General features: G+C 39.8%; 1 protein-coding gene across 1 annotated transcript in view; it reads right to left on the bottom strand.

The window, feature by feature from the left end:
* The window catches only part of ctnna2 (catenin (cadherin-associated protein), alpha 2), a 282069-nt gene that overhangs the window by 194370 nt on the left and 60258 nt on the right, over positions 1–27441 (bottom strand). Inside the window, exon 7 of the mRNA XM_035184820.2 lies at positions 9054–9257. Within this exon, the coding sequence (XP_035040711.1) occupies positions 9054–9257 (204 nt within the window). The remainder of the gene's footprint in view (positions 1–9053; positions 9258–27441) is intronic.

Here is a 27441-nt window from a genome sequence, read left to right as displayed (position 1 = left end):
TTCACTAAAACAGGTTAGTTCCTTGTTGCAGATGTTTCCATTCGCAGGAGCTACATTATACTACTGAGTCAGCATTGTTAAAATCCTAAAGGCACAATGAATTACCTTGTTATTGAATGTTGTCATACAAACAAACTTGGCTTCACTTGCATATACATTTAGGACAGTTTACTAAGAGATAGATTATCATAAATCATGGTGAGAACTAAAACTAAAGCATTGAGAAATAGAAGCTACAAATGTGTCTGTATGACAGCAACACAGCACACAATAACAAATTATCAAAGATATCATTCAATTATGAAATTCAGTAGACTGGAACAAAACTCAATTTGTATTTGAATAGGATTGTAAAAGAGGCTGCTCACGGCCGAGACAAAATTATTTGTCTTTGGTAGATAAAGTGCAATGCAATTTAATATAACAGATATTCAATAACTGCTATCTGTAATATATGTTCAGGGTTTTGTAGAGGGAGAAGAGTTCATTCAAGTTGGTGATCAAGTGCCAGCTGCAGGTTTGTTCATTGACGTAAGAGTCTCCAATTATTTTGTTCAGAAGCAATTGAAAAGGAAAAAAAATGGATGATGCAACCCCACACAAACTGAATGGGACTGGGGCGGAGTCAATTTATAGTGGTGAAAAAAAAAATCTGACTTAAACCGCATGTGTTGTTCGATGAACAGTTCACAGCAGGGACTCTCTCTGAGCCATCGACAGGCAGGTGGCGCGGCAATCTCAGTGAGAAGGACATTGACTGTAGCTCAGCTGGATCACCGGTCTCTAACTTCCCTGAGGCTGAAGTGGTGGGAATAAAGGAGTCTTCTTAGTCTCTCAAGAGACCTACACAGACAGTTTTTACCTGGGCCTTCTGGTCAATCCCCTTTAGGGGCTATGTCTTTGAGCCAGTCTCCAATGGCTGAGAAATCTAAGTGAGTGGTTCACTGGTGCACTGTGGATTGCAGCTTGTCGTGTGGCGTATTAGGTGTTGACAGATGGGAGGGAGGGCATTGGACGCTGTGGGGAACCAATGATTTATAGCTGGGCCTGGAACATTTAACGGGGTGCAAGTGCTGAGTCTGGAAGGACCATGAAGTAAGGACAATTGGAAAAAAGAGAGAAGTAAACAAAGGGAATAACTTAAAAAAGAGAGATGGTGCTGCAAGTTGGATTAGATTCATTAAAGGGGGATCTTGATTATCTCTGGCATTAAATGACTTAATGCCAGAGTTGCATGTGTCCAACACGTGCCTCTGTTCAAAGAATTAGGAAGACCTCTAGGGTCTGGCACTAATAAGTCAAGTAAAGGCAAAGATACCAACAACTGTACACACAATGTTATTTGCATTTAAACAGCTTCCATGTGACCAACTGCCTGATTAAAAAAAATAAAGAAAGATAGAGAGAGACAGAGAAAACAGCAAGAAAGAAAGAGAGAGTAAGCAAAGAAGAAAAAACAAAAACTGAAGAGACACACAGAGACACAGCGTGCACCAAGGCAGTGGACACTCACAAATAACACCAGGCCAAGATTGCAGCAGCGGTTAAATCTCTCCTTCCACAGCGCAAGTAGCTCCTCATGGTGCACATCTCTAAAGGTATCCTCTATACTGCACCTTGTTAATAACAGCAAAACACTGCAGTGTGCTTATTGTCATAATAAGCTTTTTAATATAAAATACTAGATTGCATTAATGAGTGAGAGCTGGTAAAACCTACATTTGCGCACACTCTTTTTCACAAGATGATGAAACTTGAAAATGTATCATGTCGTTTTTCTGGGCTGTAAAGACAATAATTTAGTGATCAGGTGAGTGTGTAGGACAGAAATGCCCCTGCATGTGTTTTTTAAGCAGTTGAATATATCTCTATTTGCTTTGAGATGTGATGTCGAAGTCGACACGAAATTACATTTTTTCCACTGAAAAAGATTGTCTTGTTTGTCAAGTTCTAATCAACGGTGTTTTTTGTTAAATTTATAATAATGATGAGCCAAATTGCTAGATGTCCAGTGCCGCATTGTTTAGACAAACAATGCAATTACCAATGTGACAAAACCTGAAAGAGAATCAATGAAAAATAGACAGCATGATGATATTTTCTCTAAACTTTTGTCAGGTGAAAAATTATTATTTTTGAGGATTGTCTCCTGCTTGTTTTTCTTTCTGCTACAATACCAGGCCTGCTTAGTCATTGTGTACCTAAGTAGCAGCATAAAAAGAAACACAAATATAACAAAATACCCTGTGCACGCTGTAAATACACCAATTAAGCAGCTTTTCAATTAAAAAAATCGGACCACAACAGTCAGTGTAGTTCTAGAACAGCTCTTCTATAATAAAACAAGTTTACTAACATCTTTTCACTGGACAGTGGCACAAGCTGGTCACACAGGTAAAAGAAGCCATGGATTGAAAATGTGACCCCGAACCAAGTCCCCTATCGGTGCCATCCTTCTTGATGCCCCTACACACCCAATTAGCCTCAGAAAACCCTGTCAAGGTAAATTAAGCGTCACTGCATGCGCTGCAGTTGTGCCCTTCAGCCACTTTAGGGTGATAGACAGAGGAGCACATCAGAAGAGCTAAGGGACAGAGAAAAGTATCGATCAGGTCACTTTGGTTCTGCTGTCTTCTTAACATCCAGCTTTTAGAGCCACAAAGATGATGCTGCACTATAACACCAGGAATGATACTCAGCAGGAGCAGGCTGTGTGTTTTGTGCTGGTACCTATGCAGTGTCGGGTTTTCTCAGGCAAACATTCTGTGTGGAGGAGTCTAGACGGTGTGGGGGGGGGCAGTGTGGGCTACTGCTGGCTCTGTGTGGTTTATCTATCCAGACTGACGCTTCCCATCGGAGACAAGATGGTCTCAGATGGAAGAGTCGGCCTACACAGCCACAGGGCCTCATTCATTAGTGCACATGCACACAGATCTTATCTTGACTTGTTCCTAAACAAAACTTTAAGTACATTTTCTCGGAGTTCATCAATATTTCCGTGTGCGTAGTCTTAAAAATGGAGATAAAGTAGACCACTCCTCTTTTGCTGCCATTTAACATTGGTGCAATTCATCACTCAACAGACAGTGACAGACGAAGGAAAGGAGACGGTTGCATTATCTGTTTTGTTTAATTTAAAATAATTCAGTGCGTTCCCACCCGAGCCTCAATCCATATTAGGTATAATGTTTTTTTTGTTCTGAGAACAAACTGACTTGCTTTCAGACTATTCAAACAACACTCATTTTCAGGGAACACAATGACCACAGTCCTTCCTTTCCTCGCACTTGTTAATGCTCAATGTTTGGCAGCTTTGTCTTAATGCTAACACTGTCATTTCCACCGTTAACTCAATAGCAGGTGATAGTAGGAGATGGTATGAAAGGGTTTAGGATGACACGAGCACGAAGACACACGCACATTTTACAGTATGCGATCAGTTATCCCAACTGTTGATTAAGCATTCTCCGTGGCAACTCCCAGAGGAGCTGTGTGCACAAGAAGGCCATCAGTCTCCCCCTAATGATCATCCTACCTCACAACCTCTGTTTAGTTTTATGTGCCACATCCAGCTAACAGTGAGATTAGTGCGCTCACTATCACACTCCCTAAATCCTTCCATGCTGCTCACCGTCCTGCCGAGTTGCCCCCTTCCAACTGCCAGGGCTCCGGGCTATGGCTATATTCTGCCCGGGCTCCCTTGACCTAAGCTGGTAATGCATTACTCCCCAGATCAATTGATAGATTGGCCCTGTCGGAGCTGCCGTAACTAAATCAGCTGCTCCTGATGATTCAGCACCAGCCAGGGAGCCGGGCCTGCTGTCACCAATCACAGATCACCAGCAGCTGAGACAGGTATGGACATTCTCCTGTCACTTGAACCTAATTTATTGCCAGCCACCACATTGATTAACCTTGTGCTGTGGTTCAAGCTTCCTATATAAATTTGTGTGCTGGGAGGAGGACCGGGAGTGGGACTGAATGATGAAGGAGGAGGAAACATAAAGGCAACTGGATGTTTACATTATTTCAGTAAACTCAGAACAAAAGCACTTTCCTTGTAGAGTCAGGAGCAACTTTGTCAGTGAGGCAGCCGAGAGCATTTTGCTGGAGGGGAACTAAGTTACTGGATGAGTCAGTGATAAACACCATTTTAAGTGACAGATTTCACATCCTGGGGGGCCACTTGCAGGTAGAATCTACTTCAATGACCAAAATATTCAACTATACAAATAATATATTACATTTATGCACTAGCCAGCATAAGTTTGTGTTTTTACAAAGTTGTCTGACTGGAAATACCTAGAACAAAGTCTGTTGAATATGACACTGCAGCAATGAGATGATTTACTGATCCAGTACCTGAGCTCTTAGCTTTTTTTTGACTGGACCAAAAAACCTTGAAAACTACATAAAGCAAAATCTTAGCAGTGAAACAAATTGAGGGGTGTAAAATGTATCTGGTGAATATTATTAAAGGTTGAAGGATAAAATGGAAATTATCTTAGAAATAGCAAAACAAAAAAATAGATGTGTTCCTTTTGTGGCAAAGTGATCTAAATCCTTAATATCTAAAACTGAGCAACTTAATGTTATCACATTTTGAATTAAGATCATGTAGAAAAGCCCGACCTGTTTTGCAGAGGTGGCTTGGGCTTAACAAAGCTTCAGATTTAATTTATTGAGATGTTACCGCTATTTAATTATCTTAATTGTTCAACAAATGAAGGTCTTTATGAGCAGGCACTCATACAATATCATCCATATTATCTTTTGGATTTTGATTTATCATTATTGGGGCTGCTGATCTAAGAAGTGGAAGCATTTTGTTCTTTGTGTCTCTGTGATTTATTCTATGTTCTTTGCTAGGACAGCCAGGGGCTGTCAACAATCTCCCAGCTGTAGCCTCTAAAACACAACTCATGGGCTTAATGAACCAAGGCACAATTACTTTAATAAAAAGCTGCCATGCCTTAAGAGGGGGAGAGGGCTTCTGAGTGTTCATAAACATGCACATGACTTAGGTTTTTAGTAAGAAAAGGAGGAAATCCCTGATGATTTGACACCATGTTCTGAGCCCAAAATAAAGACTGCTCTGCTTTTTTGAATGAAAGAGCCACACTTCCATTGTATGCTCGACATAGTGCTACTCCAGCTTATCATTTTATCATTTAACAATCAGTACAAGCTAACACTGGACTCACACCTATTTGTTGTTTTAACGCTGACAGGGGGCGTGTCTGACACTTCGTCATAACAACAACAATCACGGTTTCATGGACGGGACAAACAACATAGCTAGCTTTTATGCTAATGTACCATGCAAGCCCTCAATACAATGCTAAATAGAGGTACACAGGAGATCAAACACCAGGTTCCCCTGCTGCCTCTGCCTCCACTATTATATTGACATGATTGAATTGGCTCGTCCCAAGTGTTTGTATGAACACATGGTTCCTCTACTGCATGCTGTATACAGCGTGACACAAAAGAACCACAATGCAGTTCGGCAAAGCAAGATGTCTGAAAGTTTCTGTTTCCACCAAACAAGCCGCATATGAGCCCAGCATGATCGTACCAGTCCTTCATAAAACTAGATCAATGTCCTATTGTAGTATGCAACTATGAGAACTGATACTAATATGATTAATCTGTTATAACTATAATCTTGATTAAAATGTTATTTTTTTAAGATACAAACTCTTGTAAGCACAAAAAAGGTAAAAGTTATATAGATACTTACAATATTAGGTACACAATTATCTCGCTTTGTTCCTAGGTTTGAGATCCCCGTCACCAAGACAAAAAAGGACTAGTGTGTAGAACAGGAACAATAACAAACCCAGGACAACATATGCACGGCATTGAGATCAAATTAAGGTCATTCCCCCAGAGTCACAGACACACACACATGCATGCACAAAGCAGAACTACTGTTAGCTGTTGAACTGATAATATTCTATTACAACCAGAGAGGACATCTTATATAATAAGGAACCTTATCTAATGCCCTACATTGTTTCCAGACTACTTTATGAGCACAGATGCCTCTACAAATATACATCAATAGGCTGAAGAATATACAGTATTACATGGGGAGAAATGCTACTGAAGGGATCAATAGACAGCAGGTTTGCCAATTGCTCAATGACCACAAATGACACTTAATATATGCTGAATCGACTTTTAGTGCACAGTTTCAGCAGGTCGCACACACAGGAAAGCCAATGGAGTAAGATTAAGATTTAATTTAAGTCAATACAAAAAAGTCAAAACACATCACACAACGCAGGCTTGAATATCGAGTTATAAGTTATAAGATTGTTTCTAGTGTTTATTTAAAAAAAGATTTTCCAGTGGTGACTGAGGTGCTTCCTTCCTTTCCTGAAATATCCAGTCATATACAAAAATTCAGTATTGACAATCCACCTCAGATTATCAAGTCCCTGCTTATTTTAGGACCAAGTGGTGGTTTACAAAACTCATGCTAAATGCTCGAAAAATGGATTTAGGCACTTTTGAGAAAACTAAAGGCTTTCATTTTCCAATAGAAGCAACTAACGTGCTGTATCGTGGGCTGATTCTGCCACAGATGGCTATGCACGGCTACAGTGACCAACATGGACCGATGTGAGTCACCGTTTGGAAGAACACATGGGTACATTACGGTTATTTTGAACAGGGCAATAACTCCTAACAGCAGCGGCCCATTAAAGGTTATCTAAGAACTCAGGCTGGCCTAATATGAGACCTGCTGTAACAGCTATATGCCCGGGCTTCTCAGTGATGTATGGCTCGGTTTAGGGAACCTGAAAGCTTTCTATGTTGACTGTATTTCAATGTTAACTTTACAATACCAATTTGGTTTGAGTGTGGAACAAGAAAGAACGGATAAAGGTTCTGAATGTTGGCTACAGTGTTGATATTAAAGTTTACATTCCATTTACTTATCTTTTGGTTAAGTATCCTTATGGACCATATATAGAAATAATTGTCACTGGCAGTTTATATTTTGTTTGTCTGTTATTAAAATAAAAATGTGAGAAAGCATGCCACGCTCCTATTCAATATGCAACAGTGCCATCATCTTTAGGGCTGGGATTCATTTTTCTGAGTAAAGCGAGCTGAGAAGAACTTTTCCCTAAACACTGTTCCTTCATTGCATGTTAATGAACACAAGGTGAGCTATTATTTATAATTATATATGTAATTAACTCAGCTGTCAGGGTTGGTTTGTATGTTCTCCTGTAACTACGGTTACGTTGTAAGATTATTTTGCTCCTAATCAGTTGCCATTTATGACTTAATTGGCATGGAGTGCAAAGCATGTGTGGCTATACGAGTTTTATTATGTTCTTTAAGTCACCTCTTTAGCTTTCATTATTCTGTTTCGATTCTGGTCTCCAGGTATCCAGGGTTTATCTGGGTTCCTTTCAACAACTGTATTAGGGCTGTACTTCCTGTATTCGAAATATGTCCAATCATCCAAGCGAAGGGGAAAAGTTCATATTCAAACTTTAACAACTAGTTTAAATTCAAAATATGCAGAAGCATCAGAACATCTAAGGAAGTCTGCGTAGTGATCCAGCAGAGGGCGCATGCTGTCAGCTTGAGCTATTGCACGCCTTCTTGACCTATTAGTGTAGTAAGCCTGTAATTTTTCTGATGTTTTGCTATGAAATTGTGCGACGCTAGCATGTAAAGCCATCCTGAACGGACAATCACAACAGCAAAGCAACTGAGAGGCAGCGTGTGGAAGTATTTTGGGTAAAAGATTTGGAAAGGCTGTTTGTTGTCTTTGTACCGCGCGACTGCCTCAGAACAACTCTGCAGGCTCACCTGCGCAGGAGGAACCACAGACAAGCAGAGCAACTTCAAGTGTTTGACCTCATCTGATTCTGTGCACGAGGGTGTGGGGCTATTTGAGGCTGTTTGAAAGAACTGCGTTTCAATCGAAACTTGATTTTTGAAAAAAGTTACGGCCTTTAAACCTACGCATCACTCCAGGAGGTGAGAAGTTAAAACGCTGGAGCGCAGCCAAAACAAAACTGTGAGTGTTTCTCTTTAAGGTGCATGTGTGTGGGGACATGAATAATATGTGTGTCATAAAATATCAAGTATCTTGCCAATAGCTATATGAGGATGGGTCATGATGTAAACGGTGAGTCTTTTTTATATATATATATTTTTTTTACCAATGCCCATCAAAATGTCTGTGCATGTCTGCAAAGACAAATGCAGGAATGAGTCAAACACTTAGAACAAATTTGGTTTTGAAGATCATAAAACCAGATCAGACATTTAATAGATTTGACATTGAACATTTTTAAGTTTAATGACAAACAGCTAAATGTCCAGCACAAAGAAGTAAGTCCCGTGTGCAAGGTCAGTTGCTCAGTATCCAAGTCCCCCCCTTCTATTTTTTGCCCATGTAGACACAGCTCACAGCCCACAGCTCACTGTGCACAAAAGGGATGGTTAAAGTGGAATATAAATTGCATGTCTGTGATGATTAATCATTGTCTTGGCTCGTCTCATAACCTTTAAACAGCGGTACCAATCACAGTGGTGCATAAAGGAAGTGGCTCACTAAATGTAAAGGAAGACACCAGACTGGTTTCTTCAGGAAGTAGAATACTGTTGCTGAGGAGGATTTCAGTTGCAACATGATAATTGTCTAGGCAAGTTGAACTTAAATTTGTGGAAGTACTGAAAGTCTGTTCATGTGTAAAGAAAAAGCGGTTGCCTCACAGTGATCCTAAAAGGAGCGACAAAGAGCATCTTCACTGAAGGTAAATACATGACATAACAAGGCTTTTTTACTGCCTAGAAAAATATACCTCAAACTGTCACAGTTGTGGTTGAGTAAGGCTGAGTGACCTCATGAAAAGAAATGGTGCATCTTTGTTAAGAGGGACAAAGAGGAAATATATAACTGTAATCAGCGTTGAGTAGAAAAGCAAAAGGAGGTCAGCACCATGTGTGTATGGTTCTGTGGTGTGTGCGTGGTCAGAATGCACAAAGAGCATCAAATGATCGGAAAGGAAACTCACATTGTTCATGTACTCGCTCAGCAAGTCTTGCAGGGCCTGTCGGACTGCGTTGCACTCGGCCACGATGCGTTCACGCCGGTCATCACGTGTGCAGGAGGAGTCGGCCATCAGCGCGGCACCGCTGATGATGCTCTCCAAGCGCTCCTCCAGAGAGGGTCGGAAGCGAGCCTCACTGAACGTCAAGGGGTCCAAGATGATCTTGTTCTGTAGAGCAACGAGACAAGTAGAAAGGTGAGGACAGTTATGAACACCCAACAGGAATAAAGTGGGCTGAGTGGAGGACCAAGGTGAGAAATCAGATATTATTAGAGGCCCAAATAAAATGTGCAAGTTCAAGTAAAGTTTTGCAGTCATTCATCCTTAATCCTCATCCTCCAAGTATAGGGCTGAATTAAATGTCATTTTCACAGACCAAAGGGTAAAAACAGTACAAAGTAATGTACAATAACAGAAAAAGACTAAGAAGGCAGCCATTTTCCATATGACTTCTGGTGATGGAGTAAAAAAGAAGCCACGAACAGAGTAATAAATAATAAATACTAAACATTTCAGAAACATAGACTGAATAAAACAGTTGTCAACAATGTAGATGTCTTAATATGGTTATTGTGAATAAATATATAAAGTATAATTTCAGTAAATCATATTTACATGCCTGTGCCTCTCAAACTGAAAAAAACGAAACAGGAGACGTGGTCAAAAACGACATCATTTGAATTCATATTTACACAAATTGATCACATGAATGAAGAGACAAGCTCAGTATCAGGGTGGATTTAAGTTTTGGGACCTGTGCTCACAAAAAAGCTTTGAAAATGAGTCAAAAATTTCAAGCTGCACTTTCTACCCAAAAGGGGATAAAGTGTTTCGTAATAAACCCCGTCAAGAAGAAAATGAAAGTCGAACTCAAACGCATCATAGGGTTTGCAAATAAACTAGATCATCTCCCCCCCCCCTCCATACAACATCTGTCTCAGAAGTGCAAGGAAGTTCATAATAGAATTATATTTTTTTAAACAACACAAAAGGCTTGCACTGGGTTTTGATACCTTGGCAAACAACAGTCAAATATTCACAAAGGTTTATTTACAAGTTGTCTCAAATGTATGCAAATCGTTGCACTGAATGAGGATAAACTGCTACAACAATCAGCATGACCGGGACAGGCAAAACCAGGGGCACAGAGAGAAGGTCAAACACGGGGTATGCTTGACTCAGAGATAATACATTTAAAGTGATACTGCAGCCGGAATATCTGTGTGTATTAAAACGCTTCCTCCCTGTTGACTTTCAGGGTTAAAGGCTCTGTTTGAGGTGGTAACCAGAGGCAAGATAAAAGAAAAAAAAGGAGGTGACCTTGATTTTAACGCCACAGCTTTTCTAACTCGGCTAATTCATGCCTGTCTTCCATTTTGGATCTCTGCAACACAAAGTGAAGCCCCAGGGATGTTCCCCGTCCACATACCACCTATTGTTGGATTCTTTCTGTGGTTATCATGCCCTTACTTTTAATATGCACCTTTCACAGCAGGTTGTGTTATGATGGTTTTAAAAGAGAAGGTCACGCTGGACTCTTTAGCTACATTCTTGGAAATGTGAATTCTGGTTAAAGCTCCATGGGAACGGTGCAAAGCAACATGTTTTGAGAGGTAGAAAAAAAACTGCACAAAACTGCTTTGATGCAACAAGAGCTTGTTATTTGGCTGTGAACAGTAGCACACGTTGATGAGATGTGAACAAAGTGATAAACAAGTATAGCGACTTGACATACTATGTAAAATAAAAAGAAATAAACATTGCATCTTTATCTTACTACTTTCTGAGTTAGATTCCCATCACATCAACAGGCAATATGCATATGTACGTATGATTCTAACTGATAAGTGTGGCTATTACATACAGAGGAGTAATTTAACACATACAACATGTGTTTGTATATCGAGTCTCCAGCAATGATTTGGATAGTACCGAAATAATATCATTTATTTTATTGTCGCCTGATCTTGTTTTGTTCAATTCAAAGAGATAGTAAACCCCACGATTCAGTGACTAATAAAACCAATTCATGGTTCACGCAGAGCAACGAAACATTTAACCTCAACAAAAACAATTAGATAAAAACCTCAGCGCTCCGCCCCCAAACAAAGTTACATCCCAGTGTCATCTGAGGTATCAATAAACTACACGTTCCCTGCTAACTCTGAGGGAAGGCACCTTAAGATGTGGCTCTGTGGCACACATGACGAGTTTGGCAAGTTCTGGGTAATAGCACAGAGCAAAGGTGCAGTGTTTGGTCTCCCCTCAGCCAGTCTAATCCTGGGGCAGGGTGACAGACTGTCAAATGATGTATAATAACATGTAAAGGTAAGAGGGAGAAAAGACTGCAGCAAGCATAACCTACTTTCCGTCTGCAGCTGGCGGGAATATGTAGTAAACAGCGGGTTTTTGCAGAGAGAAAAAAATAAAAATAAAATAGATGGGGAAGGAATTGATAGTTTGGGGCTACAGGAAATAAATTAAAAAAAGAACAGAAAACAGAAAAGAAATGGATAAGAGAAGATAGATAAATACAGAAGAAGAAAAACAACGTCAGAGAAAAAGACAGTCATGTGTGTTTCAGCATATGAAACAGGAAATCTGAATAACTAGGTGTTAAGTCATGTATAACGCTTTAATGTGACTTTTTTTCATGCGGGCTATATAAGACAGGTTTTTTTTTTATTTTGTATCTGTTGTCAGACCAAAGCTAGCTTCATACAGTTGTATTCTTGATGTTCCAGATCTATCTCTGTACTGGAATCACAGAGATGTAATTAAGATTGATCTTTCCAAACAAGCATATTCAGCTCTAAGTCAACGTAATGTTGTTGTACTTCTCATGTCACCGGGAAATAGTTTTGACGTCTGATGAATGGCCTCCAGATCTCTGGTACATTGGAAACAAAACTACTGTTAGCCTATTAATGTTGAGAGATCAGTTCTATTCACATCACTCAATGTAATGACTATGACCCAATGCCTTAAACCAAGGAAACAAGACAAGAGAATTAAATCAGATGGCGACATTTTGGTTAAGTTCATTTGAAAAATCTTTTCCATTCCCTTTATTGTGAGTTTTTCTATAAATGTTAAGATCCAGCAATTGAGAGATAACTGATTATGATGCCTAATTTTAAGATATTGACGCCATAATCATAAGAACATTTTCAGGCAAGGCATTTTCAAAAGGACACGAACAAACATTTTGAAAATGTACCGAGATAAATCTACCATTGGTTAGATCCCATTAATGCAGAAAAAAAAAACGTGTTCCTTGTCTTCCCTTGTTGAGGAATGTCTGTCGTAATATTGACATCTATGTTTGAAAGTAGAGCTTTAAAAAGGCAAACGGGGAAACAACAAAGCTCGATTGCAATGCGGATCTCTGAAAGATGCAAAGAAGAGAAGAACATGAAGGGAAATTGAGAACATTCCCTCAGGACTCGGCTCAATTGTTATTCCACACAGGATGTCAGGTTGCAATTATCACTGGGAGTTGGGAATAGGCAAAGTAGAAAGAGTAGCAGGCGCTGGGCTGACAAAGGCTGCAAGGTTTTCAAGGTAATTGGCAATGGCTAAAGTCATCGTCCAGCAAGCTCACAAATGTGACTGATAGAGTGAGTTCTCTCAATGAGTTTAATGGGGACAAAGTGTTTTTTTTCTGACTGGTGTCGTCTTTGAAGCTAAATATCAATTACTTTGTTGTGTGGTATTTGCTTTAAGGCTGCATGGTAAATAATAAAACTGTTTGTGGAAAAGAAATTAAACATGCTGCAGCACAATAAAAGCCTATGAAAGTCAAAGCCTCCGTATATGAGACGAGCATGTGTTCAATGTACTGTTTTATTTGACCTTTTCCTGGCTTTTCATACTTGTGTGTTAATCGCACACATTCCAAACTGTGAGAATAAAAGGATATTTCTACTAATCTCCATCAAGAATACTTCAGCAAGTTCACAGAGCAGAGTCAGCTTGTGAGCACTGTGCCTGGTGATGGAGTTTCAGTGTTTTGTTCAAGGATATTTCAGCAGAATATATTTGCTGATACTGAATTGTTAGGCTTTTCAAGAAGACATGTCAAAATCCTAAAGCACTTTCAAATTAAAGAAAACAGTGAATTTATCTTCGCATAATGCTAGGTAAAATGTATTCTTTGTATCTAATGCTTCTCCTCTTATGCAGCAAACTGAAATGTAGTCCAAAGAAATACTGTATTTTTTATGATAAGGTGCTTGCACGCAATGCTTGAACATGTCTTATCTGCAGGGTGTTGAAAGAAAGTTTTTTTTAAATTTATTTTACTGCTCAAGTCTATGCCGAGCTTTAAGCCTGTGATTCTATATGAACAAACCATTTGTTTCTGACAGTGTATCAGCCCCAGAGGCAACCTTACGTCTGCCCCACAAGGGGTGAGGTTAGGAGTATGACCCCACTTTGGGGCATCAAGCAGTGAGACAGGGCCCATGTCACATCAGCCTATGTCAAATGTGCCTTTGAGGACTTTAAAATATTTGATGACAGCTATTTTGTCTAAGAGGGAAGTTCAACAAAGTCTCGAACATACCACTCCATTCCCCGCGGTTGCCCTGTTCTGCAGTTCAGACTGCTTGGTTGTGACTATTACACTGTTTGACAAAGCTCTGCCCACACTGGCCCAGGAGGAGAGTTTGTCATAACCAACTCTGATTGATTAAGCTAATGAAGAGCATCTGACTCAGAGTTAGGGTTTGGCCTTCTCACACAGTGGAAAAGAAACTTTGAAAAGACAACACATAACAGTGGATTAGTGCGCCCACTTTAAACCCACTAATTGTCAATTAGAAACAGAGAGGGAAATCTGCTAATGAAGGGGTGCGTGTGAGTTGGTGGGCAGGACGGTGCAGTGGTGAGGGTCACCACACAACAAGAAGGTTCAGGGTTCAGACCCGTCAGCTGGGGTCTTATTGTGTGGAGTCTGCATGCTCTTCTCCCACTTCCTCCCACAGTTCAAAGACATGCAGCTTAGGTTAATTGGAGACTCTCAATTCCCTGTAGGTGCAAGAGTGGGTGGTTGTTTGTTTCTATATGTCAGCCCTGCAATACGCTGGCAAACCCCCTCCCCCACACCGCAATCCTCAAAGGATCCGCTGGACGGATGGATGGATGGAGCCTTACGAGTAGAGGCCGGTGTTAGTTTCATAGTTAACTAGGAAGTACCAAAAACACATTTGGAAAACTATCTCTTTACGCGCAGCAATTGCGAGAGCTGCATCCACACTGCTTACACCACTATCTGCCAGCAGCAAGAAAACTCCACGTACTTCCCTGGGTTTTTGGCTTTTGCTCTCAACAGAGTATCATAACATCTAAAAGCAAAATAGTGCAATATTTGTTTTCTACCATCAATGCATTCACCTGTAGAAGGTCTAGGAGGTCTAGCAGGTGAATGAATAATTCAAGGCAGAGCTTTTACCATGTCTTTAGGTTGTAAGGTGAGCTAAACTAGGCAGTGCTGAATTGACTATATGCAATAAGAGTAGGGCCATCTAAACAATGAGACCTCAATACATTTGATCTTTACAGGACGTCACTTGCTAAACTAAGTGGATTCATATCACGCTCAAGATTATGTAAGTATAATTAAAATTTAAAGCATCTGGACCGAAAGATATTTCAATAAAATCCACGTTTATCCTTTTTACGTGATTAACACATTTTTTTGTTTGCTGGAAGAAATTTCCCAATCTGTAATCATATCACTAAATGCGATGAAACCACAACTTTGCTTTGTTACAGGAGATGATCGACTTCATGCAGCACACAGGAAGCCCAGATGGTTTCAAATTCGTCTGTTGGTATTTCCTCAAGAAAGACAACTGTTTTCATTGAATTATTTTTTGAACTGAAAATGTTAAAATAAAAATGTGGTTATAAACAGGTAATAATTTGGTAATACAATAAAAAAATAAAATACTTCAGACAATGCCGCCATGTGTGATTATGTACCAAAAAATACATGAAAGCATCACAACTACTCTGCAATCAAACATTGTGAGGCAAAACTAGGAGCAAACGGAACCATCAATCATCTACCAGCAGGGGTGTCTGTCTGTGACAATGATAAACGTAACCACATTAGTCCAATGTTGATTTGTAGAAAAGGGACCTAGGAAAATAAAAACTGAACAATTGTTATTCAGTTGATCAAATGTGATCATATGCTTATGTGAATCATTTTTTTATACAAAGAAGTATCAATAACTGGCAATTAAATGACACATGACTGATGTCAACAGTAGAATTATCACATGATATAAACTGTTTATTACATGTACAACAACAAGTATACAAAATGTATAGCTGTGTTTAAATAAGATCAGATATAAAGATATTCAACCATAGGATATCAATGAATTGCAGTTATATCAGCAAAATTAAAACTGGATACTAAAATGTGTTCGTACAAAAATAGAACCTTCACTATTTAAATTTATATATTGTGCCCAGGCTCTTTAAAAACATAATACAAAGCTTTCCATTAAGAAAAAGAACTTCAGTAATCGTCTTCCCCTGGTCCTTAGAGGACTACCTGAATTATTCAAGTTGAGTGGTATTGTCCTTTTTGTGGCAGCTACATGTTGTGCAGTAAACATACGTTGCTATGAAATGTAGAAAAATGTCCTGAATCTTAAATATACTGCACCAATATCACATTAAAAACCAAGCAGTAAGGAATTGTTTAATAATTAATTCAGTAAAGAAAAAAATAAAAGGGCCAATTGGAGCAGAGAAAGGAAGAGGCACATGAATTAATAAAATTGTGAAACCAGCAGGAAATCAAGCTAGAGTGTTCCAAAAATAGTGAGTGCACGGCCCATTGAGCTCGCTGTGTCCGGTTTGAATTCATTCTCACAATAAAACCTACAACTACCCCCCATAAAACGAATCGTAGATGAAACATAAACAAGAGAGGGATTACTGCACACGTGTTCAATTAGAGCTGCACATTAAACCGGGACAAAAGGCCACCGGAAATACAAACAGAGACATATTCAGGCAACCACTGGACTGTTTTCTCCACATGACAAGAGCGCCTTTGAGGCAGAATATCAATATTTTGAGAAGCAAGTGTTTATTTGAGAAAACTAGGGAGATACATCGAAAGGAAATGCACAACAAAACCTACACAATAGTTTCCCACAGTAAATGTACCTCTTTCACAAAAGAAGAGCAGACAAACGATTCCCGGTGGTCAGGACATCTTGATTAAAGATTGAACTTGTATCCTGCTGCTTTAATTTTGTCGGGGGGAGATATCAAGATTCTGCATATAATCAACTTGATTAGGAAAAATAAATAATTTCAAGTGTAATCAACACTTTTTACATAACATTAACAAATTTAGTTCTCTGTGGGAAATCCTCCCTTCGAAAAATATGCCCGAAACTCATATTGAGAGGCTTGCTGTTGAATGTTTGTATAATCCAAGTCGTAAACATTCCCTCTTCAGTAACAATATGCCTGATTCATCACAAGCGGAACGCGCTCCCCCGGGTCTGCGATGCTTGACATCTCATTGCTTTCCCAGCTTTTTTCGCCTTGATATGTTTGCTCAAAAAGTGAGGCAGCCATGGCAGACAGAACGACGCCCCAGTTCACAGCCGTTTCAATGGGAGTGCAATGATTTTCTGTTTTTTGTTCACTCTTCCTGGCTCAGACATCTGCCTCTGCAGGTCTGGAAACAGAACTGGCAAAGTGACTCCATCTATTGTCTGCATCAAGGTTTTGTTACCATGGCAACCTCTGAAACACTGGCATAAAACAGTATAATGGAGGCTGTTTCTTTTTTTTTTCCAGGCACACTTAAGTATCAACTGAAGGTCACCTGTCTGTGGACAAATGAATGATTATGTTACTATTTGACGAGCAGCCCACTGGGCCTGAAAACACAATCCCCAAAACTATGTACTCTAAACTAATATAATCCTCAGCGATGATGCGTGTGATACAGCAGATATGATATAGCTTGTATTCAAAACTGTGCAGGTTAAATTATGAGTGTGTACCTGAATGTTTATTAATGTAGCAGATGCACAGCGACAGAGTCATAAATCATACAGTACAGTAGCACAATAAGGCCGAGCAGGCTCCTCGCCTGCCCAGGTAATGGTGGTTGGAGCAGTGCCCAGGCTCTCTGGCAGAGGACCCTGAATGTGGACCCACGGTTAGCAGCGAGGGGGAATTAGGTGTGTGTGTGTGTGTGGTGGGGGGATTTGGGGGAAACAGGGACTGGCACGACAACCAAGAAAATCTCCAATATTTAACTTATTTCACTTTTGGGTGATGGCATGGGAATAATTTCCCTTTCGCCGAAACTGAAAATAAGCATTTACTGGTGATATGTTGAATATTTTTTAACAGAACAGTTCTTAGTTTCCATTTACTCAGAAGGAGATTTTCCTGTAATTTATTTGAGCATGACATTTTCATGACCCTGTTTATTTTGTTTACCTTTTTTGCTCAGAAACCCCCCCTTCTCTAAATAGACAAACAGTTCTTATGGCTGCTTTCTTTCCCTTTTCCCTGAGTTCCCCTGGAGTTGAAGTTATAAATGCCACAGGAACAAACAATGCATGTCCAATGAAGCTTTTAAGGCAAGTTCAAGCAGCCAGACAATTATCATGCTAATGTCCCAATCACACTGGTTCCTGCCTCTTAGGTATTATTCACAGAGCTCCCTGGTTTCGATCATCCTCGTTGAAGGGTATTAAAGCTTTTTGCATGTCTCCACTAACATGTAAATGTATGCCTGTTTACCTCTGCAACACCAGTGTCAAAGAGTTGCCAGTGGCTTTATAGCAAGGATTTTTAAATGGTTGAAATTAAATTAAATTAAATTAATTAAATGCATTTCGCTTTAGGTGTATTCCTTGATGTAAGTATGAGTCAGCATTTGTTTAACACCTTTGTTAATGTTTTAATTTAGTGTTTTAGATTTTTCTTTTTTTAAACTGTGTTTGTTATGACTCACCTTAATAGTTCTATCGTGAAGTCATTGAAATGTCTACATATTGTACATCAATGCAACCGATGTTCTGATAAACGTTTAATGGCCCTATAATACTAATAATACTGCTGACATCATCATACATTGTTCTATTAACGGAGGGTAGAATGACAACACTGTTGACAGTTCGGGTGCTTTTTAAACATTTTTTTCGATTAACCCATCTGATGTCAGGCAGCAGTGTTGTTATCATCCTGTATGAAGAAGCTGCCAAATGAGGCAGGCCCAGGTCCTACAGATGGTCGTTTCACAGCAGTGTCCAGTTGTTTCAAAAGAGGACACACACTGAGGGTCATCAGCAAAGGCACACCTGCCGTCTTCCACTAATCTCATTTGATGTGTTCTGGAGATAGGTGGAATCAATGTTACTGGAACTCAGTCCATTCCACCATGCCAGGGAGTACAGTAAATAGGGAGATGATAAGATCTTGGCAGGAAAAAAATAAAAAATCACAAAAACAGGTTCCAAAAACATCACAATCATATTTTCAGGAATCCACACCAGTGTCTGCCAATGTGAGAAATGCTAAATAAGTACACGATTAATGCTGTTAAATGTTTGTACAAGATTAAAACTAACAAGACATACAGCAAACCTTGGATTACTGCAAAATAAAAGTTAATCTTTTAAGTAATACAATAAGTAAATAAGCACTTTCCATATGCTGATCCCTATTGACTACAATTTACTCCATTAAAAGGGAATGATAATTAATTAGTATATAACTTCTTATTGCAAATATGTAACCTATATTGTATGTAATGTATTTAAAAATGCATGAGAGGACTTCACCTGAACCTCGCTCTGAATATAATTTTCTGTTAGTGTGTTGTTGTGAATGTATTTTGGTTAAAGTCAATTAGCTTTTTTTTTCAATGTTACCTGAGAGGTTCTCCATTTATTTTGTGAAAAACTACACCAAGTTGTTATCTTAAATAAACTTCAAACAATTACAAAAGTAAGTAGAGGTCACAAAGAAGAGGAAAGGGGGGTACAGCTATTCACCGAGACATCTTATGTCCCTAAGAGACTCATTGTTACAAGTGATAGTGATTATATATCTCCCTTCCTACAGCGGCAAACAAACTAAAACCATAAGTAATGAAGCACAAGGACAACGACCGCAAATAATAATAATCAGTCTTGTGAGATTCTCAGAGGCCGCAACAGGGCTTGACGAACAGAGACAATTAACTGACCTACTGCCCAGGTTTAGTGAGTTTGTGTTGTAAGATCTTGTAACAGACAGAAATCTCTCCTCACGTCCTTGGAGCCAATCTCTAAATACCTGTGACAGTGGCCTTCACAGTTTAGCTGGGGCCAAGGTGTCAGTAAGCGGAGGTACTGATAGTGTCATACCCGCCAGCCACCCTCTGCCGTCACAGTACGAGCAGTGGGGAAAGGAAAAAAATAGTAATAACTTAATATTACATTTTCTTTTATCTCATCATCAGGTGTGACAGCCCAGTGGCTCATACCCTCCTGTAAAAGATCATCTCACAGAGAGCTCTTCACACTTTCTATATTAGGAATACATATAAAGTTAACCGCTTCCAGAGCTATCCTTTCATAGCAGAGGATCTCTACGTTACACACACACACACACACACTCATTCGGTCCGTTGCATGACTTTACCTCCTCAGCCAGGGGGCTTCTATACGTTGGTATTCACTCCAGGCTGTGACTGTCTATACCATAATGAGGGGAGCATTAGAAGAAAATGCATGATCTCAGAGTGTAGGTGGAAGTTGGGTTTAATGGCCGAAGCCCCCAGCTGAGCACCAGCCTGAGCTCTTGCATTCTATTGATGCACATTACACATTACAGTTTATATATATATTTATATATATATATAGGTACCTGTAGAAAATTGGGAGTGCAGGGTTCATGGATGGCATGGCAGTTTATTCCCGTGGCCCTGAGACCCTGTGGAGGTGTTGTGACTGAGAAAAGTAATTGCCGATGTATGGCTGCATGTCAGGAAAACTGAAGGAGATCCCATTTTTCAAGGACGACAAAGTAGCTGCCTCTCCATCTTAACAGAAAGAGCAACAATGCAAAACAACTTTAAGGTAATGCAAGAACTTCTCTTTACACCAATATTTGAACTCTATTGGTGATTTTGCACGTTAAATATTGACCCTTTCTATAACTAGTGGGTGTATTTTTCATATACATCATATAAGTGGTTTCTATCACGAACATGGACTTTTGCATTTCATTGCATAAGGTATTTTGTATTTAAGCGATGTGAAATGAATCAAAAAAATGTATGAGAGAACTGCAAAGGTCGTCAGTAGAGAACATATCTCAGCCAAGACCCAGCAGTCGCCTGATGGAAATACATACAAATCTCACAATGTTACAGAAAGTTACTTTTCCTGGATCCGCCCACTGGTCCAGATCTACACTATGCGTTCTTCTTGACCTGTACTGCATCCTTCCATGGTGTTTTGTGGTGATGCTTCCAGTAGTTTTTGTGTAATGCTGCTAACTAACAGGCATACAAACAAATGATGATGAAAAAACATAACCCCCGTTGCGGCGGATACAATCACTGGTTTTAATGTTGTACCACATCGACTCGTACTTATTTTGTACTTACAAATATTTCCATGACGTCATTGCTTCACCAAGTTAAAAATACACAGACAGACCGATGCATTAAAAGCAGTGTTAATGTTTTGGCCGATCCGTGTAATTATCTTTAAAATGAGTGCTTCTCTGTTTTTCTCTCTGCTCCGTTGGGGCTGAATGAGGAGGAAGTGTTGGGAGATTAAATGAGGATTTTATTAATTACTCAGCAGGAGTTTGACCAACCCTCTCATATGCTCTGTAGCTGTGTGTCACACTCTAATGTCCCGGTGTCTTAATGAAGATTAAGATCACATCACTGCAAGGTGTCTGAACTTCCAATGACCGGGGGATGCATGGTAGAAACACTGTCTGAGAAGGCAGAGGTGTTGCCATGACACCGTATTTCGTGCTGTGCTTTCAGACATGCAGACGCACGGTAACAAGGGGCGACTGTGGCTCAGGAGATGGAGCGGGTCATCCACTAAATCGTAAGGTCGGCGGTTCAATCCCCAGCTGTCAAAGCGTCTTTGGGCAAGACACTGAACCCCAAATTGCCCCTGATGGCTGCACTGTCACTGTGTGGATGGGATGTGTGAGTGACAGACAAGAGTTGCATATAGAAGTTTTCTATGAATTTGAATGCAAATTGATTTGAGTGGTTCTACAGACTAGTAAAGTGCTACATCATTACAGACTAATCACCATTATTATCATTGCTAATTTCAATTACTGCTCATTTTATTTAAACTGTATATATCGCAGAGGGACAATTACAAGATAGGGAGAAAAGTTATTTTGTGTGCGTCTTTTTCTCTTTTAATAATTTAATAACTGTATAAATTGCCTCCACTTTAAAAGAACTACACAAATTAATATTAGGAATGAAACGTAATGAACACTGCAGCTTCAAGAGCGAAGACAAACCACCCACAAATCAAACACTAAACTGCAATACAGGGAAGCACTGCTGTCTTACAGGAGGGAAGGTATTGGGTTCAACCTGCATGACGGGGCCTTTCAGTCTGGAGTCTGCGTGTTCTCCAGGTGTCTGGGTAGGTTTTTTTCCCAGGTAATCCAGCTTCCTTTCACAGTCCACAGACATGCAGCTTAGGTAAATTGGAGACTGTGATTTGCCCATAGGGGAGAATGTGAGAGCGAATGGTTGTTACGAATGGCAGCCCTGCAATACGCTGGCAAACTGTCCAGGGTGTACACCGCCTCTCACCCAATGTCAGCTGAGATTGGCTCCTGGTAAATATATATATAATATATTGTATACAGTTATTTTTTTCTGTACATATTTATTTATGGAGCATAAATCAAAATTCTCCATCTGACTATACAACAATGCAAACACAGGCCTCGGACTGTCAGTGGAGAATAAAACGCCACATGCGTGTGACGCTCAGCCTCACAGCAACATCTGGAGGCCCTGTCCGGTTTCCTTTAGAGCTGACATAAATATACATATCCCCGGTAATTCAAAACCGCGCCGGCACATGGGGGACTTGTCTCCATTTGAATATGAATACAGTTCTCGTTTCATTTTCTGCTTTTTTCAGATTCTGTCAAGCAAGACAAAAACCCCAATCCTCTCTTACTGTCATCCCTTCAATAGAAATCATTCTGCTGGATACTGCCCCTGTCCCTCCCAGTGACCCAGCCCCCTTCACTCGTTCCCTTCAGTCCAAACCAGCTGCGCTCACAGTCGGCGCTCCATACAACGGCTGGTGGGACTGGCTTTTACTGTCATTGTGTTGGTCAATGTAGCCTTAGGTGAGTATTACATTGTAGTGAACCTTGGCACAGAATATCAGCCAAAGTGGGCACAGATTCTCGGCCAAAACTCCTCTAAAGCAGAGTCCAATAATTCCTCAGACAGAATTGAAGCGTGTCCAACATTCTCAACTTCTATCACACTAATTGGGATACTCACACAAAAGTGACCATTCAATGTTATTTCCCTTAATAATCTATTACAAGTGGCTGCTCTGCTGCAGAGGCTCTTCAGGGTTAAAGCTGGCCTGTATGTCGGACTCTGGTGTGTTCACAGTGGGTTGTTGGACGTGACCTATAGCGACTGCATCTGGGAGGTCGAACACAATGAGAAGTCTTGCAGACGGTTCAAACAGGAACGACAGGGATTATTTTATTGTTGTTGAAAAACAACAACAATAAAATAAAACATTAAGCTTGTATTTCCTTTCACACACATCACCTTTGGACTCTGTGATAAAACCATCCAAGCAGAGATGTACCATTTTAGGCTCATCTATAAGTCTACCCACCAGAACCTTGACAGTCTTGTGATGGGCATGCGGCAAACTTTGTCTGAGTGTTGTTTAAAATTCAGGATTGGCTTTCAGAAAAGTTTTAAATAACTGTGACTTGTTTTAGAAGTTTACTGGACATGACTGTGCACATTTGAATTTATAAAATAAGGTACGGACGGGGTTTCTTTCGTGTTTGTTAATAGGATCAGTGGGAGAAGTTATTTAGTTTAGCTGAATTTAACATAGATTATGTGTTAATTTATGTTAAATTGATGCTGAGAAGTCCCAACTGTTAAAACAGAGGTGTGAGATCATTAATCCATTATTCATACTGTGAGGTGTTTGTTACAGATACAGATTTATTTATTTTTTTGAAATGTATTTAGTCAAAATGAAGAGCAAATGAAGATCGGACTTTTTGGTCTTTTCTTGGGATTTCAGCTTTGAAAATTACTTGTGATTTGTTGCACAGCCTTTACCATATATGTAAAAATTTGTTTAAATATATTTAAATATGCTAAGATTTTTTTGTCTTTGTATTAATATCAACCTTAAGAAATGTAATTACGTGTGTTCCTATTGTCTGTCATGAAATACCACCAATTTGATGTTATTACAGGGGGAAACATAAATCATATACAGGAAGTATCTATTTATTCCCTCTAGAAAATACACGTGTCGACAATACACATACTCTTTACAGCACACAGCTCAATATGTACCGCTGCTTCACAGTAGCCTATAGGAACTGTGACTGACAGAACAGACTGATCAAAAGTGCATCATCGATTTACCCTTTTTTTTCTTCATTCATCTACAATTTCCTTTGCTGAGCTCAATCTTTACCAGACTTACAGCATATCTTACTTTTCTCATTTTCGATCTTCCACATATCTGTGTGTTGCTATTGATGCGTTGCCTGCATGCGGTTTGTTACCATTTTTTACCATGTGCATTTTAAGGTGACCTGTTGAGTTTTTCGACCAACAGTAGAGCTCCAGAGAAATATTTATAATAATAATCATTAATATTGTTACGACTAAATTATTGAGTAGGTCCCCGTTTTGTTTGTATAAAAAAAAAAACTCCACAGGCCACAGAAAAAAGATTTTTCTCATTTTCAAATGTTTGTTTTCATGCTTCATGTTATGCCTATATGATGATCTTATGTTAATTTTAGAGGAGCTTTCAGCTTCCACCACAGATTAAATTAACTTAATGATGGGAAAATGAAGAACAAATGTTAAAGCAGCAGACAGTGAGGCAGCAGCACAGCATGCCATGTGGTCGTGTCATTTGTACTCGCAGAATGAGCTCCCAGGACACCCCACTGAACCAGCATTAAACACAATTAGGGGCTTGATGCAAAGACGCCACAAAGAAACAGGACTGGCAGTAAATTTGCAAATAGTATTTTTTTTCTACATCACTCACTTTCTTATCTGCCGAGCATGCAAGGCTTTTAGATCAGTGGAAAAGCACACTGTCTCCACGCAGGCAGATTACATCATGGTCTTTAACTGAAGATTTACGGTTATTTGTTTTATTGTTCAGTCGTTTGTTTTTTGCGATTCACATGAGCAGGGATGTTCCACCAGAGCTTCCACTAGTTGTGCATGCAAATGGGTGTTTACCCCTGTGTGGAGAAGCTATGAGGATGTGGCAGTTCATTGGGGGCAAAGAAGGAAGCATCATTTCCCAAAGTTTCTCATTCAACTGCCACAGATTTTTTGATGGATACTTTTTTTTAGAAGAAGCTCACAAATCTCAGAGAGAAGGACTGCACACAATGACGATGCACAGACTGCAGATGCTTTGGTAGGCACAATTACAAGACAGGGAATAGGGATAGAGGCAAAAGATGTGGAACAAATAAGATGAAGACATAATGCCGGGGAAACCAAGAGAAAGAAAGAGAGCAGTCAATTTCACCATACTGCAAAAAGAAGTCTCGACAATGGAGGCGATGCTCATGAGAGGCGAGGCGTCATCTAACTGCAAATTAAAATTCAGAGAGGATCTTCTTCTCAACATGACAGGAAAAAAAAGAAACATGAACATGAACACAATATTAAACTCTGAGACGAGCAAAAACACGACTGAACAGAGAGCTTCAGCTTGACATCTTCATGATGGTAATACTGTGTTTTTTTGTGTCCAGCGCTATATCCCTGAATGACAGGGAGGTAGTGAATGAATGAATGAATGAATGAGTGGTAGAGTTAACTTACATTAGGTTAACACCATTGGTTGGCCTAGTGCTGCGTGACAGACTGAAATCAGCCGATGTTAGCGACCACCAACTGATGTAAGGGACCCTCTGCTAAGGAAGGCCCACCACAGGACGATCTATCCTGGGTGTGTGTTCCTTACACCTTTGGGCCTGTAAAGTTTCCATTAATGCTACTTTCCTAGTACACCTCTCTCTGTGTCTACTGGGTTCAGTCAGTGCCAGTGAGGTGGAGCCACAGTGTCACAAGTTGTGCTGCTACCCAGAAATGATGCTTGACACCATGATAAATATTCTGTCAATGTAAATTTCCTAATCAGATGCCCTGGACATTAAACTAACAGCGCTGCCAAGTCCTTAATACAAAGTCTGTGTAACGTCCAATTGAGATGATGTGCAAACAAGGGCTGAAACCAGCTGACTCGAAAGAATGTAAAGACGATGCGTAGACGTCATAAATATGTTAAGTAGCGTCTAGACCTTTTTTAAATATTGTGACATTTCACGGTAAGAAAAGCACAGGTGTAACTTATGATAGTGATGTTATCCACAACATATCAAAATGTCTCCGGTGAGACTATACACGTTTCAGCCACATATGAGGTTTTCACTAGTCCTGTTAGTTGTGTTTGTGTCTCATGAAGCAGCCACAACAAAGCATTATACAACTAGAGCCAACTGGCAGTCTCAACATTTCCCTCGTCCTTTGTATTTGTTTGGTGTAAGAAAGTGGCTTCGGTTAGCATCTCGCACGGCTGGACTCTGGATCATCATTGTATATGGATGTAGTTACTGCCTAAGAGCACTCCATTATCTCAAAATGACAGCTAAATTGGCCTGTCAACAAAACTACACTCATCTAAGCAACTTCACTGGTGCATTAGTGCTTATGGACCAAAAAATATGGGGCATCTCCTCAATTCAGGAAGCCACAGGGGAAACTTAAAGAGTTTTTGATTCTATTCAAACATGCAGGCTGGCTGGTTTACCTTGACGATCCAAACTCTAGGCATGCTGTTTAGGTAGGGAGAGAGTCCTGCTGAAGAATAGAAGATCACTATTAATGGTGTTTTATTAATTCAAAGTCAGTGCTCCCTTTAGCCACTTCCACTTCTCTAATTGTTCCAGTGTTATTGTTTTTTTAACTCTTTTATTATGAAAAAGCCTTTTTAATCAATCCAGTCAACTTCTTTAAACTCCTTTAACATAACACAGTGAAAATTAGAATACACTTTTGTCCTTGTGCTGCGGCACATCAAATCAAAACCACTTGTGGCTTTGGGCTGAATAACAAAAGCGTCCCTATATATATATTCATACACAATTAAGCAAGTAACTCAAGTTAGACAACGCTGAACTAAACTGCCTCAAACTTGTGTAAATTAAACTTCTTAAATAAGAGTTTGGTGAATCCCTACGGCAATGCCACTATCTCCATTCCAGGCTGTGGAGGACTCATCCCTGAGAGACTGTGGCTCTCAGGTTAAATTAATGCTTGTGTAAACTGATGCTTGCAGGAAACTTACCACTGAGCATAATTAAAAAAGTTGCTAAATGAAAAGTTTCACTTCTGAATGCAGTATATATACAGTACATATGGTGTAGATATGTCATAGTATAGAAAAACTGGCCGCTAAAGTCAACAGAGATTTGGTAGCCTATTTACTGTTTTTGGATCCTCTCAAATGTTTATACCAGGAAAGATATTTGTGCAATTTTGTCTAGGGAACAGCTACTTTGCATTTCTTTACAGCCAGACTTTGAGGTAGGGAGCTTTAGCAACATGGAGAGTGAAAATCAGACAAGCAGCTCATTTATAATCTTTTGGTTCGGTTTTGTCTCAAATCCACCAGGAGTTCGCTGCCAGATATATCATTTGCAGAAAAACTAGGACTGTGTGTGTGTAAGTCAATATGTATGGGCATGTCCATATTATTGTTCAGAGTAGTGCAAGAATATGTGTGGGTGGAAATGCTGCATTTCAAAAAAAGTCATAAAAACCTTCTGCAAAAAACTGTAGCTTTGTGTGACTAGCAAGGACAGTCGGTTTGGCCCTAAGCAGGGAAACAGTCTTCCGGCCTGCGTGTGTTTGTGTCTATACACTTGCATACAATACATGCACTGTATGTGCAACAGCCAGCTTGCCCCCGCATCCATGAGAATGAACAGAGATGAGCGGGCAAGCTGGCATGTGAGGCTCCCACAGAGAAATCCTTGACTG

The sequence above is a fragment of the Hippoglossus stenolepis genome, chromosome 2, assembly GCF_022539355.2.
Source record: "Hippoglossus stenolepis isolate QCI-W04-F060 chromosome 2, HSTE1.2, whole genome shotgun sequence".
Classification (NCBI taxonomy): Eukaryota; Metazoa; Chordata; class Actinopteri; order Pleuronectiformes; family Pleuronectidae; genus Hippoglossus; species Hippoglossus stenolepis.
This window is presented reverse-complemented; position numbering and strand designations above follow the sequence as displayed.